Below are 16,755 nucleotides of genomic sequence, written 5' to 3'. Positions count from 1 at the left end.
AACAAGTGGGTTTCCCTAATGCTGCTTGTCAAAAAGGAATTTTGGCTGGATTGAAAAAATGAGGTTTTAAGTTCCACATCAGTTTCCCAGTTGTTCATGAAAATTTGTCAAGAATGAGGACCATCAAGGAGTGCTTTAAAGGTTCTGTATGCAGTTGAGAGAACCTCATTACAAAATCTTTAGTTTTATAATCTCTTACTTAAATAGTCTGATTATTTTGCTCTTGGTGGTTGGTCTACCTAGGTTTGTTCAAGTGGCAGATTGATGTCAACTCTGGAAAATCTGTATGGGAGAGGACTGTTGGCACGTTTCGTAATTGATGAAGCACATTGTGTCAGTCAGGTAGATATTGATTTATATTTTTAAATACCCACAATTTCAAAACAGTTGGACCATTTTATTCAGTAGAGAGCGAAAAGTATAATTTTCTTTTTTTAAACTAGTGGGGCCATGATTTTCGTCAAGACTATAAACGTCTGAACATTCTTCGCCAGAAATTTTGCTCTGTTCCTATGATGGCTCTTACTGCTACTGCTAATCCCAGAGTACAAAAGGATATTCTGAATCAACTTGAGATGCTAAAACCACAAGTGTAAGTTGTTTGGAAGTATTATGAAAAAATTGTGAAAATAGCAGTTTATTTAGGCAGACAAAAAATCACTTTTAGTTGAAGAAATGGACTTGTGTTAAACCCTATTCAGTCATCTAAAAACATAGATAATTGTATCTAATTTCATGTGACTGTAAACATGGATTTTAAAATCCATTAAATACAAAAAGTGTTAAAAATAAAGAGCAGACTTCACAAATTTATTTCCCCACTTGGGGAGAGCAGATCTTCACACAGTAAAGTTTCATTAAGTGTATCATTCAAAGGGTGGGGAGGTAAATTGTCATTTTTTTGGGCTTATAATTGTGATGAAAGGCTTGTAATGATGGTAAAGAATAATAGGAGGGTATGCCCCCTGCTTTCTACACTTGTCAGCCTACCCCTCTTCCTGGACCACCTCCACCCCCTGCGCATACAGACATCATTTGTGTACTGACATTCTGTTCAGTGGGGGAAAAAATATATGTGTAGAGAGATGGTTTGTAGCATTTAGTGGGAGAATTCCAAAGCTTGATTATGGCAAGTATTTTTAATGTTGCAAAAAATACAATTAAGGTATCAAATGAAATCTGGACTATATTGCATGTACATTGCATGCAATAGCTCGATCTAATTTTGTCCTGCTTAGACCTATTTACTTTAAAGTTACTACCTGTGAAATAAAGTGCTACTCAGTGGAAAAACCTGGTTCATAGTTATTTAGCTTCAGACCTGGTAAATTTCTATTGCTAGTGGACACTGTGATAGTCTTTTATAAAGTAAGTGGGATAGTTATGCTTTGGTGCATACTTCTTGTAGATTTTTGTGTTTAAAAACTATTACAAAGTGTATTACCAGTGTACTTAAGACTTCACAGATAGATAATTCAGTTGTCACTTTAAATTGTACATTGATTTGATATCTTAAAAATCTGGACATTTGGGCTTTTTGTGGTTGACACAAACATATCAACATGTTGTGAATATGTGGAAAGAAATGTAATTTACTGTATTTCATGCCCTGAAGAATAATGCATGTAACAATCTGCATATTAAAAACATGTCAAGATTTAAAAGGGAAAAAATGTTAAGATAGATAAATTTTATTTTTAATCAGGGAGTGCAGTCCTGTCTCTGTGAACACGTCTGTCCTACCAGTTTATGTACTGCAGGGAGAAAGCCTGCGTTCTGCTTTCCCAGGTATAGGACAAATACAACAACACTAACATTTACCAAAGTGATCCCAGATCCAAAAAATGAGGAAAATCAATCTCAGACAGAATGAAGAAAACCTCCCTATTCAACAGTTTAGGGGAGGAAGTAGTTAGTTCCTTTGGAATCGTTCCAGATGGTTCCAGTCCTGTGGAGATAATTGCATAGTGTAAAATTGTGCTATACTGTGGTTATTCATCTTGGATTCAAAATTGTGTGTTCAGGGTGACATTCTGGTTTCATTTGCTTTGACCTTTTAGTCTGAAGACTCATACTATTGCTCTTTTTAAAATGTACAGTGTATGTGAAGCTAAGGTGTTCTGGCCATTGTTTTAGGTTTACTATGAGCTTTAACAGGCATAACTTGAAATATGACGTATTGCCCAAAAAGCCAAAAAGCGTGGCATTGGACTGCTTGGAATGGATCAAAAAATATCATCCGTGTGAGTACTGAATTGTAGCTGAATCTGCTCCTCTATATTTATATGAATTATAGTTCTTGCATAAGTATCAGAGGGGTAACCATGTTAGTCTGTATCCTCAAAAAAAAAAACAAACGAGAATTCCTGTGGCACCTTATAGACTAACATTTATAGGAGCATAAGCTTTCACGGGCAAAGACCAACTTCATCAGATGTAATGCAGACGAAGTGGGTCTTTGCCCATGAAAGCTTATGCTCCTATAAACCTGTTAGTCTATAAGGTGCTACAGGACTCTTCGTAGTTCTTGCATAAGGCGGTAGCATTTGTATAATTGCTTCAGCTTCCTGTGCCTTTTGAGAATACTGGTAAATGTAGGAAAGTAAAATGTTTGAGACAAATAATTTTTAGTTCTTTGACATCAAGACTTATGATGAATCAGAAGGACGCATTAAAGTAGGAGTTCCTGCTGGGAATGAATAGGAAAAAAGGAATGATATGGACTTGTGAATTAAAATATCTAAATAAGGAATTAATAAATGTTTGGTAATAAGGAAATTACCTTTGTCATGAAAACACTTATTTTTTAGCAACATCTTAAAATGGATTTTATAAGCTGGGTTGACCAAGAAGACTGTTGATTGTTGTGAAACAGAAGAACCTGTATTTTAGCACAAACTCTCTCTTTCTTTATATTCACAGATGATTCTGGAATAATTTACTGTCTCTCACGGCAGGACTGTAACAAAACAGCTGAAATTCTACAGGAAAAAGGTCTTGCTGCACTTGCCTATCATGCTGGCCTCAGTGACTCGGTCAGAGATCTTGTACAACGAAAATGGATCAATCAGGATGGGTGTCAGGTAAAAGGGAAAACAAATGAGAATTTTCATGGAGATTCTATAGGAGTCACGTGGGACTGTCACAAAAACTCAAAGCCTAAATGAGAGCAAGAGGCACATGAAAATGAAACCAAAGTTAGTATAAAAAACAGTTGCTGTCCCTTCTGTAGGGGAAATGCTAAAGCCAGCATCACATTTACATGAAATACTTCTAAGCAACAGTAATAAACATTATACCTAAGTAATTAACAGAAGTTAAGGACTTGAGGCCTTGTAGTACTGTTGTGAGGTATATGGCACTTTTACAGGTGGAGAGAAAATGGCACAAAAGTCATTGAGCGTTTTGCACAAGGTCACACAGCAAGTGTATCACAAGGCAGATGCTAGAATGTGGATTTTGTCTGAGTTCTGTGCTTTACTTTCCTGGAAAGAGTCTAGTGGTTAAAGTAGCTAACATATGTAAATGTTAATGTTTTGACTGAGAGTGTCTTACTCCTCTTGGAGTACACCGGAATTAATTTTGCATTCAATATAAATTCATATGAATGATCACAATACATTCTTAATGTAACATTTTGTATGACTAAAAATTTATAATTTTTATTCCAGGTCATCTGTGCAACAATTGCTTTTGGCATGGGAATTGATAAACCAGATGTACGTTATGTTGTTCATGCATCCCTCCCTAAATCTGTGGAAGGTTATTATCAAGAATCTGGCAGAGCTGGACGAGATGGTGAAGTTTCACACTGTGTGCTTTTCTACAGTTACAGTGATGTAAACAGGCTTAGAAGGCTAATACAAAGTAAGCAATGACTCCCATCTCTGATATGTCAAATGTTATAACAGAAAATAAGTAATTCAGTCAGTGTTCGGTTTTTGTCCTGTTCTGTTTGTGTTAGCTATTTAAAGACCTTCAAAGTGCTATGTAGCATTGGACTAAGTCACTTCAGTTGCAGGGTTCCTCCAGCATGCTTTCATTGTTTCCCTCTCTGAAATTTTTTTTTACCTATATCTTAGTTTTAAAAACCAAACCGATTTATTAATTTTGCAGAATTTTGAAACTTCTACTTTTGGATAGATACTGAGACCATTTCTGTGGCTTTCTTCCTGTTCCATGTTCTCAAAAGTGGAAGGAGATGTCTTGACAGACTTAAAATGTATTTTTTTCCTTTTTTGCCTAGGTAGCTGACTTTTATTTAATTTGGTCAGTGATGACTTTAGTCTTTTTAGATGTTGTGTAACGAATACAATTAATTTTATTTCAGTGGAAAAAGATGGAAATAGTCAAACAAGAAAAACCCACTTCGACAACCTTTATAGTATGGTTCATTACTGTGAGAATGTTCATGAATGCCGGAGAATACAGCTTTTGGCTTACTTTGGTGAAACTGGTTTTAATCTTAACTTTTGTAAAGAACATCCAGAAGTAACTTGTGACAATTGCTGTAGAAAGAAGGTAAAAGAATTATTACATCATCTGTAAATGTGAGCTTCTAAAATTTTGGGGGTAGGGAGGGTTTCCGTATCTTGTGACATACTTACCCTTTTCTCATATTTTCCTTTAACAGCTAAAATGGTATTCAGTTGCAATATAAATTTACTGTGTTCAAGAAGAGTAAAAGTAGTTTTTGAGGTGCCTTAGAAAGGAAGGCCTGTCACCTTAAGTGTTAAAAAAAAAGTGAGGAAAAAATACAGGACTTTTTTCCCACACAAAATGTAAGCTTCTTTAAGAAGTCTGCTGATTTGAATTTAGTATACCTAGTTTTTAAACTGCAGAGGATGTCAAACACTAATCCCCATAATACCTCAAGGTAAGTAAGATTGAAATATTTTACACATGGAGAAACTGAGGCAGCAAGTTGTTTGTTTCCACGATCAGGGAAGGACTACACTACAGGACAAAGTTGACCTAATTTATGTGACTCTAGCCATGTGAATACTGTAGCTGAAGTCTTACCTTAGGTTAAGTTACTGTGGGGTCTTCTCATTCCAATAGACTACTGGAGTCAATGAGAGAGCAATTGTTGGTTGATTTAGTGGGTCTTCACTAGACACGCTAAACTGACTCTCTCAGTGATAATCACTCGGTAAGTGTAGATAAGTCCTGAGTCAATATTATAGTGTAAAGAAAGGAATAGGGAACCTTTTTTTTTTTGTCGTGGGCACTGAACCACAGAAAAATCATTCCACAGATGAGGAACAAACAATCCCTCCCCTGAAACTCTCACTTACTGGTCCTCAAGTGAGAAGCATTTAAAAAAAAAATCTTCTCATCTTCCTCATACAGTGTACGGTTCCAGGGTTCTCCTTGTGCTCCTGCCTCACAGGAAGTATGGGTGGGGGGAAGCCCTGAAGCTCAGGGCTTCCCCCCAGGGCTGGATTAACACTTCTGGGGACCAGGAGCTATTAGATTTTATGGGGTGACCCGATGGCTCTTTGGTGGGACAAAAAATGGGGAGGTTAGTGTGTGGGAGGGGACTGCTGGGGAGCAGACTGGGGTACGGGGTCAGGGCTGGATGCAGGGGCGGGGGAAGTTGGGGCTCTTACCAGGTGGCTCTGCATTGCCCTGCTCTTGCAAGCACTGGCCCCTGCTGCTCTCATTGTCCGTGATTCCCAGCCAGTGGTAGTGATGTGGGGCAGTGCCCGCAAGGGCTGCTTCCCTCCTCTGTTGTTCCCTCAGCTGGGAGGCTTAGGAGGAAAGGCTGGACATAGTGCTGCATCCTTCCCTCCACCAGGCAGAGCCAGCCACATAGCGGCTTTGGTATTGATTCACCACCACTTTCCTCATGCGGGAGGATGCTGAGGGTTAAAAGACTCATCACAGGACTGGAATGTGAGCACCAGCTTTTCCTGCTGCAGGGTAGGGGAGAAGAGAGAAACCCAAGCCTTGTGGGATGGATCAAGGCAAGACGGGGGGTTGTATCCAGCCCATGGGCAATAGATTCCCCATCCATGGTCTAAAGGACCTCACTTTGCTTAATATCCTGTGCCCAGAGCATAACACCATCACACTCTTCTCAATTTTAAACCAATGATAATGTTGAATAAAAGAATGTAGACTTTAGGTAGCATATTATTTGGATGCAGTAGAATGTATGCGTCCAACTCTTGTTACTGATGAGTTGTGTAAATATTATATAGGAATTTTTAAAATCAGATAGCTGGATTAACAGAATATTTAAACAACATACTTTTGAGGTCTGAGGCCACATCTACATTAGAGAGTTTTGTTGACAAAATGCACGGAGCATCCACACTAAAACTGCATTCTGTCAACATACTGTCGACAGCCTTCTGCCTCTCCCCCACTAGGCAGAACACCTTTGTTGAACAATTCTGTAGAGTTACTGTGGGGTCTTCTCATTCCAGTAGATTACTGAAGTCAATGAGAAGAGTTAATCCAAAAACGCTGCGTGGATGCTCTTGGGCCTGTGTGTCAACAGACAGGGCTTCCGGGTCTCCAGGCAGCCCTGTCTGCTGTGTTTCTGGTTGGCCATTCTGTTGAGAGAAGGTCCAGCAGTCCAGCTGCTCTCTGTCAACAGAGCAGATCAACAGAGCTATCCACATTCTGTGTTGGACATGATCTGTCAACAGAAGTTTTTTCGAAAGATCTGTTTTGACAGCAACGTCTGTCGGCAGATCACTGTAGTGTAGATGTTGCCTGAGTTTATAAGTCTGTTAAACCAAATAGAATCATAAGACTGGAAGAGATTTTGAAAAGTCTTCTAGTCCAGTCCCCTGCATGGCAGAACTAAATATTATAGTCCATCTCTGACAACCATCAGTCTAACTTACTCTTAAAAATCTCCAATGACAGTGATTTCACAACCTCCCTGGCAATTTATTTCAGTGCTTAACTACCTTGACAGGAAAAATTTTGTAGTGTCCAGTCTAAACCATTCCTGTTACAATTTAAGCCCACTGCTTCTTAATCCCATCCTCAGAGGTTAAGAACAGTTTTTTGTCCCTCCTCTTTATGTATTTGAAAACTGTTGTCATGTCACCTCTGTTTTCTCTTCTCCACATTAAGCAAATCCATTTTTTTTCCAATCTTTCCTCATATGCCTTCTTTTCTAAAACTTTAGTAACTTGTTTTGTTTTTTCTCTGGACTTTCTGCAATTTGCCCACATCTTTCCTGAAATGTGGCTTCTGGAATTGGACACAAGCCTACAGCTGAGGGCTGATTTGCGGAGTAGAATGGAAGAATTATGTCTTGCTTATAACATGAGGCTAATATATCCCATAATGTTAGCTCTTATTGCAACACTGTTATAAAACTGATTCATTATTAACTCATGATCCAATATGACCCTCAGATCCCTTTTCTCAGCACTCCTTGCTAGACAATAATTTTCCATTTTGTATTTGTGCAACTGATTGTTCCTTCCTGAGTGGAGTACTTTGCATTTGTTCTTATTGAATTTCATTCTGTTTATTTCACACCTTTTCTTCAGTTTGTCCAGATCATTTTTTAATTTTAAATCTTATCCTCCAAAGCACTTGCAAACCCTCTCAGCTTGTTATTGTCTGCAAACTTTAAAGTGTGCTCCCTATGCCATCGTCTAAATCATTGATGAAGATATTGAATAGAACTGGATCCAGAACTGATCCCTGTGGGAGCCCACTTGATATTCCCTCCCGGCTTGACTCTGAACCACTTATAACTAATCTCTGGTAATGGTTTTCCAACCAGTTATGCACTCATTTTACAGTAGCTCCAATTAAGTTGTATTTTCCTAGGTTTTATATGAGAAGGTCATGAAAGACAGTATCAGAAGCTTTACTAAGGTCAAGATATACACTACATCTACCATTTCCTAACCATCCACAAGTTTGACTTGACGAAATTTGTTGTGGACAAATACACGTTACTTATCACCTTTATATCATTTGTATAGATTGCTTAATTATTTGCTCTATTATCAGAGGGGTAGCCCTGTTAGTCTGTATCTGCAAAAACAAGAAGTCCCATGGCACCTTATAGACGCAGATATTTTGGAGCATAAGCTTTTGTGGGCAAAGACCCGCTTCGTCAGATGCATCTAACACAACGGGTCTTTGCCCACGAAAGCTTATGTTCCAAAAGACCCGCTGTGTTAGATGCATCTGATGAAGCGGGTCTTTGCCCACAAAAGCTTATGCTCCAAAATATCTGCGTCTATAAGGTGCCATGGGACTTCTTGTTTTTGCAGATACAGACTAACAGGGCTACCCCTCTGATAATAGAGCAAATAATTAAGCAAAGACCCACTTTGTCAGATGCATCTAACACAACGGGTCTTTGCCCACGAAAGCTTATGCACCAAAAGACCCGCTGTGTTAGATGCATCTGATGAAGTGGGTCTTTGCCCACAAAAGCTTATGCTCCAAAATTAGGATGACCATATCTCCCTGTCCCAAATAAGGGACTGGGAGATATGGAGGGGGAGGGGCGGCTCTTTTTGGCTTCACCAAGCCCTGCCAAGATGGCATTCCCCCCTGCCCCAGGAGCCCCAGGGGTGGTTGGTCACCAGAAGGTCCTAGGTGACAGGCCTGTTCTCTCGTACAGACAACCTTTCAACCTTATGAGGATTCTCACTAGCAACAACAGGCTATACCACAATAATACTAATCCTGGAACTTTTCTGTGCAACAAGCCCCGATATCAACTTTGTCCACATTCTGTTCTGGAGATACCATTACTGCATGTAACCATGTTAATTACAGAATCACTGGCACATTCTCCTGTTTCTCAACTAACATCATATATATGCCTTCATGTGCCAACAATGCCCACACACCATGTATATAGGACAGGCTGCAAACATTCTTCAACAAAGAATAAATGGGTATAGAACAGACATCAAAAATCTCCAAATACACAAACTTTTCAGACAGTACTTTAATGGAGTGGGCCATTCTGTTAAAGACCTGAGAGCCTCTGCCCTACTGAAAAGGGACTTTAACAACTGTCTACACAGACAATGCTCAGAACTAACATTCATATTCAAATTCGACACCTTAACGTGGTTTAAACAGGGACAGCAATCACCTGACCCATTATAAGGACTCTTTTACATACTTTGATGTTTTATCTAACAAAAACTTAACTTCCCCACCTTGCTCTGTCCCTCTGCTCTTCTGATTTGCCAACCTTGATAACAATTTGTGGACTTCTGTGCTTTATATATTGAGTCTGTTCTGGTAAGGCTATGATCTGAAGGAGGGGGTCTGTCCCATGAAAGCTCATAACCCTAATAAATTATTTTGTTCGTCTTTAAAGTGCTACATGACTGCTTCTTTGTTTTGATAGAATACAGACTAACATGGCTATTTTTCTGTCTCTATCCAAAATATCTGTTGGTCTATAAGTTGCCACAGGACTTCTTGTTCGTTTTTGTTCCTTTAGCTTTCTGGACACTGACATTAAGATGAATGGTCTGTAATTCCCAGGGTTATCCTTATTCCTCTTTTTAGTTATTGGTACTATAGTTATCTTGTTCTGTCTTTCTAGTAACAGTAAAGTGGCTTTGAAATATGGGTTCCTAATTAATTCTTTTATGTTTCTAAAGGATTGTTTACTAGCTTAAAATTTCTATGGCAATGGCATATGCATGTAAATAGGCAATCTATATACAGATCAGAATTAATTTAAGATTGGAAAAGCCTAACAGTGAGAAACAAAGATGTCAGTAGCAAATTGTTTTAGTAACAATGGACAAAAATCTTAATATAATCTGTTGTGATAGGATTACAAATCAAGAAATGTGACGGATGAAGTTAAAAGTATTGTAAGATTTGTTCAAGAGCACTGTGGACAAAGGGGAAGAAGAAATGCAACTTCTGGAAGGTATACGTTGAACATGATGATTGACATTTTCTTGGGTAAGTTTTGTATTACTGCCCAAATATTTGGTGCAGGCCAAATGTATGCTGTATGCCTGGGGACCCATAATGAATATAAGAACAGCCATACTGGTTCAGACCAAAAGTCCATCTAGCCCAGTATCCTGTCTTCTGACAATAGCCAATGACAGGTGCCCCAGAGGAATGAGCAGAAAAGGTAATCATCAAGTGATCCCTCTCCTGTCACCCATTTCTGTCTTCTGACAAACGGAAGCCAGGGTCACTAATCCTACCTATCATGGCTAATAGCCATTTACAGACCTGTCCTCCATGAATTCATCTAGCTCTTTTTGAACCCTGTTAAAGTCCTGGTCTTCACAACCTCTGCTGGCAAGGAGCTCCATAGGTTGACTGTACATTGTGTGAACAAATACTTTCTTTTGTTCTAAAACTGCTGTCCATTAATTTAATTTGGTGATCTCTGGTTCTCATGTTATGGAAACCAGTAAATAACTTTCCCTTATTTACTTTTTCAACAAGCTTTTATAGAAACCTATCATATCCCCACTTAGTATCCTCTTTTCTAAGGCTATGTCTACACCAGAGAGTTTTGTTGACAAAACTGGTGCTTTGTCTACAAAATTCATGGAGCGTCCACATTCCCAGGGCATTCTGTTGACAGTAAATTGACAAAATGCAGCACTTCTGTCGACAGCAGTATGCTGCTCCCCCATGAGGTAGAATGCCTCTGTCGACAGATTCAGAAAGCCGGTCTAAACATTCCTGGGGGCCCTCTGTCTGGCTTCTGGGACACCAGGCAGCCTTGTCTGCTGTGCTTCTGGTTGGCTATTCTGTCGAGAGAGCGGCTGGACAGAAACTTTGCTGTCTACAGATGGCTCTAGTGTAGACACAGCCTAAGCGGAAAAGTGCCAGTCTTTTTAATCTCTCCTCATAGGCATGGGCAGAAGCTTGAAACAAGATATATACAAGTAGGGTTCCTTCTTGAGAATAATCAATGTGGCATGTGTTCTAGAACAAATAAAAATCTTAGCCTTAACCAGACTCCATCAGGTAGTTAAAAAGATAATTATTTTAAAAAGTCTTCAAGCTTTGGTTACTTGTTCAGCTTTTGTGAATGGATTGTGCAAAATAGCTCCTTTGCCTTCCGCAGTTGTGTAACTTATTTGCTTGGTTATGACAGATCTATTCTCTTTGTTCTTACTGAACAGGAACAAAAAGTGCTAGGATTCAGTATGGTATATTTGGGAAAGGAGCTGCGTACTCACGACATAATGCAGAAAGGCTGTTTAGAAAGCTGGTACTGGATAAGATTCTGGAGGAAGAGTTGTATATCACTGCCTCTGAGCAAGCGGTAGCATATGTAATGGTAGGAGAGAGAGCACAGGATGTGCTAGATGGATATTTACAGGTGTGTGTCAAGTTTACTTTTTCTCTACTTCTACATTCTATTTTCCTTAAAATAAAACTGGTTTTGCTCATCTCGTCTTTTAATAACATGCAGATATTTTGAATTTACACTAAGTGCCAGGAGAGTTTAAAAACAAAAATAACTTACTTCTATGGTCTCATTTAGTCAATAATTGTAGGGTGTTTTGCAATCAGTAAACTTCGTTAAACTCTGGTGAGTGGTCAAGCGTATTAGTAAGCCTAGTTGTAGATAATGCAAATTGGGGAACAGAATTTTCTCATCACATGCAGAGAATAAAATTCAGTAGGTCTGGTTTCCAGTCCAATGCTTTAACCAAGGATTTTTCAAGTGGTAGGCCATGATTCGAAAAGCAGTTCATGAGGGAGCATCAACTGGTTTACACGCCACAAGGAGAGTTGCAAAACTGGCAAAATCTTATGATTCCTAGGACACACAAGGTGCTAGTAAAGTGGAGGAAAGAGGTGAAACTCTCCTTTCTTTGAGGCTGTTTGTACCCTGCCCCTTTCTCTTGTAACCCCAGTCTATCAGTAGATCCTTACCTCTCTTCATCAGCCAGTTTTTAGCTCCAAGGAAAACTAAACTGTGGGAGACTGCTTAGCCAGCTTACTGGTTACTAGAGCAATCCTTGTGTGTAAGTAGGGCTAGGAGAAGCCGCTTTTAAGCACCAGCTCTCAAAAATGTTTCCACAAGCTCCAGCAACCCTCACCTGAATTTTGTGTGGCTTTATTTTTTTGCTGTGTTTTGTGAGCTCAGTCCTACAATCCTTTAAAAAGCATTATGCCTAGTAATTGCATGATTTTGGGATCCATTTCGTAAAACCTCATATACATAAAAGATCTTGTACAGAGTTCTTCTAGTTGGATGAAGAGTTACGTTAAGTCAATGACAAATGTTACCAAAAAATGAAAGTTCAGTTTTAATAGCTGTTTTTGCTGGTTAAAGACTGTTCAGCTGCTCTGCAATAATTTCTCTCATAGATTACTTATTTCTGACTTTAACAGGTGGAGTTCTATGAAACTGAGACTGCCAGTAGTATTCGAAAGCAAAGAGCATCTGTGACAAAAATGTCACAACGAGAAGAGATGGTTAAGAAATGTCTTGTGGAACTTACAGATGTTTGCAAAACTCTTGGAAAAGTTTTTGATGTCCATTATTTCAATATTTTTAACACTGCTACACTCAAAAAAATAGCAGGTAATTGTTTATTTTCATGACCCAAAACTTCTGCGGAGCAGTAAGCTATTTTTGGTTCAGGACAGGATTCATTCCAGGGATAGACTTACATTGGTTAGGGGGATGACACACTTTGTGACATTTTCAGAGCACTTCGATTGACTTCCATCCCTCAGCTTGCTGCTAATTGTAGTGTACATGCTGGAGGAGAGGCATGTGTTGTATTCTGCCCCGATTTCTTTAAACACCTGTTCCTAAACTGGGCATGATGGGCATGAGTCAGTGCTCTATAATTAAACGCTATAATGGCGCTCTTGAACAAGTATTTAAGATTTTTCTGAATCAATTTGTTCCTTGTTTAGTAGGTGAGTGTGACATCCTTTTGATGGGCTACATATTGCTCATCTTCCAACAAACTTCCAAAAGCTGATCTGGTTATCTGATTTAATGCTGTCTCCACTGTACCTGAATTTTAAACCTACATTTAAATGTTTGTGTCCAAAAAAAAAAAAGCAAAGTCTGTTGTATTTGATGTAAGTTTTATTGAATCAAATTTCTTTGTCTGCTTTACAGAAACCTTGTCTTCTGACTCAGAGGTTTTGCTTCAGATTGATGGTGTTACAGAAGACAAACTGGAAAAATATGGTGCAGAAATAATTCAAGTCATGCAAAAGTACTCTGAATGGGCACTGCCAGGTTTAGTATACCTTGCATCTAAATGGGGATGCTTTTAATTAAAAAATATCTGTTCCCTATGAAGTTACATAAACAAGATGTCCACATTAAAATATAGCTGTATAGCTTGTGTTCAGACTTTCATTTCTGTAAATTGTGGCTTCTCGGAGCCCAAAAGAATCCTTAACTAAGAGTCTCAGAATGGGAAAGTAGGGGCAGGAGGGATTCACTATAACTCTTAAAAATACATAGTGATAGATAACTAGACTTCAGATGTCCAGAGTAAAATGAGAGAAGGAAAGTAAGATTGCTGATTTGTTTGCCCTCCTTTCAGAACTGGGAACATAGAGATTTTCAGCATTAGGATGTATCTTGCACTTTATTTTCTCATTCACATCAACTAATTAAGGGTTAGCATTATACCACTGGTGAACAAAACACAGACTGAAATTCTCCTATAACTTACACTTTTGTCTACTGTAACTCTATCAGAGAAACATATCATGATTCAATGTCTGGAAGTTGAAGCTAGATAAATTCAGGCTGAAAATAAGGTGTACATTTTTAGCAGTAAAGGTAATTAGCCATTGGAACTATATGCCAAGTGTTCTGGTGGATTCTCCATCACTAACTGTTTTTAAATCAAAAATTGGATGTTTTTAAACAAGATACACTTTAGGAATTATTTTGTGGAAGTTATCCCACACAGTGTCCTGGTTGCATTAGTTTTAACGAAATGTTCATTTGTAGATGATATTGACTCTTATCAAACTGTGGCCTCGGATGCTAGAAAATGTGAGAGTGAAGAGGTGGAGGACACATGCATAACTTCTAGCTATTTTTGCAACACCACAAAGAAAGGAAAGAAGAGGAAAAGAATCCCATTCTTCAAAGAATCCAAGAAAAAAAAACCAGGTTGTGGTGGTAGCCAACAGTCTCGTTCCAAGGGGTATGTTAATACTTGCAACATTTGAGTTACCAAAATAATGTGATACTAAAAATACATGCTGGAGCAGGGGTCAACAACCCCTGTCATGTGTGCCAAGTGTGGCACACCAGGCTGTTTTTCATCAGCATGCGAGGTGGGAGCTCAGCCCTGTCCCTCTTCTTCCATGCAGCTGGAAGCCTGCTCAAAGCCATACCACCTGTGGTTTAACAAAAGACTAGTTTATGCCACCAACCACCGTCTAAGTGGTAAAGCTCTCAATCATAATTTATTAATTATTGAAGCTGTTGTAAGTAGGGCCATTAATGACTTTAAAAAGTATCACTGGTACTTGGACTGTACATAGAGGTCAAAAGGTCAAATTTTGACATTCTGCCTGGGAAAAGTTGCTGACCCCTGCAATACAATATTGGATTGTTTACTTTTATTTTATGTTGAAAAACACAGTCAATGGAAGATGGTGAGTGGAGAGAGAGGTATTCGTCTATGAGCATGAAAAACATGGATTTGGAATTCTTAATAGCCTCTTCATAAAGCCATTACTGTATGATGATGATACTCCAGAGGCACATAGGACTTCTGTGGAGTCTCTGGATCTGGGAGGCACTCGTCCCTCTCTGATTTAACATAAGGCTAGAATATGGAGTTGCAGAGAAGATGATTTCTTCCTTGCTGTCCAGGAATCCAGCAGTTTGAGAGGAAACAAACCCAATGTAGCTGTGCGGGATGGGATTGAATTAAGAGACAAATCTTATGCACTGAGAACACATTAAGGATTTCTCTCCACAAGCCTCACTTTAATCACTTTAAGGTCCTGGTAGATTTAGAGCCATTCTTTAGATTTACAGTAAACCAAAGAATCCAGGGATTCAAAAATCTCACATCATGCTGTTTTAAAATCACTTTTCGGATAATGGAAAAAATTCTAAGCTTGATTCTGCACCTCCCCTCTGAAATCTCCCACTCCTCTAAAAATGAAAGAGCAGGACAGACATTCCCAAGTTGTAATTTTCCAGCTGGAATCTTGCATTAATATACCTTTTAATATGCTAATAAGCATGCCAGAACCTTGACATTTATCTTCATTACTAAACATTAGTTTTGTGGCTTTTGACGTAGTCACACAACTGCAGATGTGTTGCTTGGGCAAATGTTCTTCTTTTCCTTTCTCACTCTGATCAGTGACACCAATGTTTTTCAAAAGTTCGTGTCAAAGTTACATGCTTTACAGCAATTTTTAATTCTGATATTAATAAAGCAAACCATAATTTTATTGCTATACTTTTCCAATGTTTTTAAAACTCTTGCAGGCAAGGCAACAGGTCTAGCAAAATTTAAGGACTCTTTTGTTCACATTTTTTGCTTGCTTGCTTACTTGGGATTAGTGCTAGAAAATTATCTTGGAATCTTGCCCAGAGCTGCTCATACAGAGCGCAAAATAATATAGCTGTGCTTCACCTCCTTATCTGTATACATAGGTAGACAGTGCCTAATTCAGTGCCTTTAAATTGTGTTATGTTGCATTTGGTCACTATGGATGTATATGTACCACCTGAACAAGCAACTTTGTAGGTCCTTCATGCACAATAGCTGTTTAAGGACTGATTCCCTTTTTTGGGAATAGCAAAGGGGGATTTTGACATACAGATATTTTCCCCAAAGTTTGGGGCTAAAATATATATGGTAATATGCAGCCTAACTTGCTCAATTAAATAAATGTATTCCATAACAGTATTTAAAATATTTGGCAGAGAAGGTCTGATGCTAAAATGAATCATGAGCACAACAAAATGTTGTTTATTCAGTGCCTTTAATCTCACTATTTTTTCTGCCCTTATTTTCTCTGCCTGTTTTTCTGGATTTCTTCCTCTAAAGCAATTACCAACTTCTCTACAATTCCACCTGGTAAAATGATCAATGGTTTTATTATTTGAGGTTGGTGCTGAGATGTCATTTAAAGTTGATAGATAAACTATTCAGATTAATAGGAGACAAGAGACTTCACCCTGCTGCATGATTGCTTCAGACTTTGTTATAGCATGTGTTAACACTTGCTTCATGTTTAAAAGCTTACCTCTGTAGCCCTGGGCATTAGAAACTTACTTCTGTTTTTAAATGAAAGATTAGATTCTGGTGAATATGCATGTTCTGCAAACCACATAAATTCATTAAGGTGAATTTTGCACAGGGGCCCTACATGTAACACTTCTGCTCTAGATAAAATGTAATGTACAACTTTATGGTATTCTGTAGCATGTTGATATGCTAAATCATCATTTTTTTCCTCTAAATTTCTAGGGGTAACATCAACAACAAAAAGACCTCTAACTCCAAATTTCAGGCATCCTCAAGATACAGTTCAACATCTTATGGTGCTACGGTCACACCAGGAACCAGTAGGAAACTGGGGATTATGGCACCACCAAAGCCCAAAACCAGACAATTCCTTAAACCTTCCTACTCACTGTTGTAACTATTAGAATGTAAATACTGTGTAAAGCTACAAGCAGTCAGCATTTCCATCAGTTTTTCAAGTGTATTAAAACTTTGACATATATTTTGTCAAGTACAAAGGGTGTATTTGTTTAAATAAATGCTTTTAAATAAATGCATTTCTTCA

The 16,755-nt window shown here is 38.5% G+C and overlaps 1 protein-coding gene across 4 annotated transcripts in view; it reads left to right on the top strand.

The window, feature by feature from the left end:
* BLM (BLM RecQ like helicase) overlaps window positions 1-16,755 on the top strand; it is a 44,682-nt gene extending 27,927 nt beyond the window's left edge. For all 4 annotated transcript variants that reach the window (XM_075007093.1, XM_075007091.1, XM_075007092.1 and 1 more), the window contains 12 exons: window positions 244-342; window positions 444-592; window positions 2,137-2,243; window positions 2,923-3,083; window positions 3,672-3,867; window positions 4,331-4,521; window positions 9,795-9,930; window positions 11,121-11,320; window positions 12,343-12,535; window positions 13,088-13,210; window positions 13,940-14,138; window positions 16,434-16,755. In XM_075007093.1, coding sequence (XP_074863194.1) covers window positions 244-342; window positions 444-592; window positions 2,137-2,243; window positions 2,923-3,083; window positions 3,672-3,867; window positions 4,331-4,521; window positions 9,795-9,930; window positions 11,121-11,320; window positions 12,343-12,535; window positions 13,088-13,210; window positions 13,940-14,138; window positions 16,434-16,608 — 1,929 coding nt within the window. In that variant the 3' untranslated portion in view covers window positions 16,609-16,755. The remainder of the gene's footprint in view (window positions 1-243; window positions 343-443; window positions 593-2,136; window positions 2,244-2,922; window positions 3,084-3,671; window positions 3,868-4,330; window positions 4,522-9,794; window positions 9,931-11,120; window positions 11,321-12,342; window positions 12,536-13,087; window positions 13,211-13,939; window positions 14,139-16,433) is intronic.

The sequence above is a fragment of the Carettochelys insculpta genome, chromosome 12 (assembly GCF_033958435.1).
Source record: "Carettochelys insculpta isolate YL-2023 chromosome 12, ASM3395843v1, whole genome shotgun sequence".
NCBI lineage: Eukaryota > Metazoa > Chordata > Testudines > Carettochelyidae > Carettochelys > Carettochelys insculpta.
Note: the sequence above shows the minus strand (reverse complement) of the source record. Positions and strands in the feature narration are given on the sequence as shown.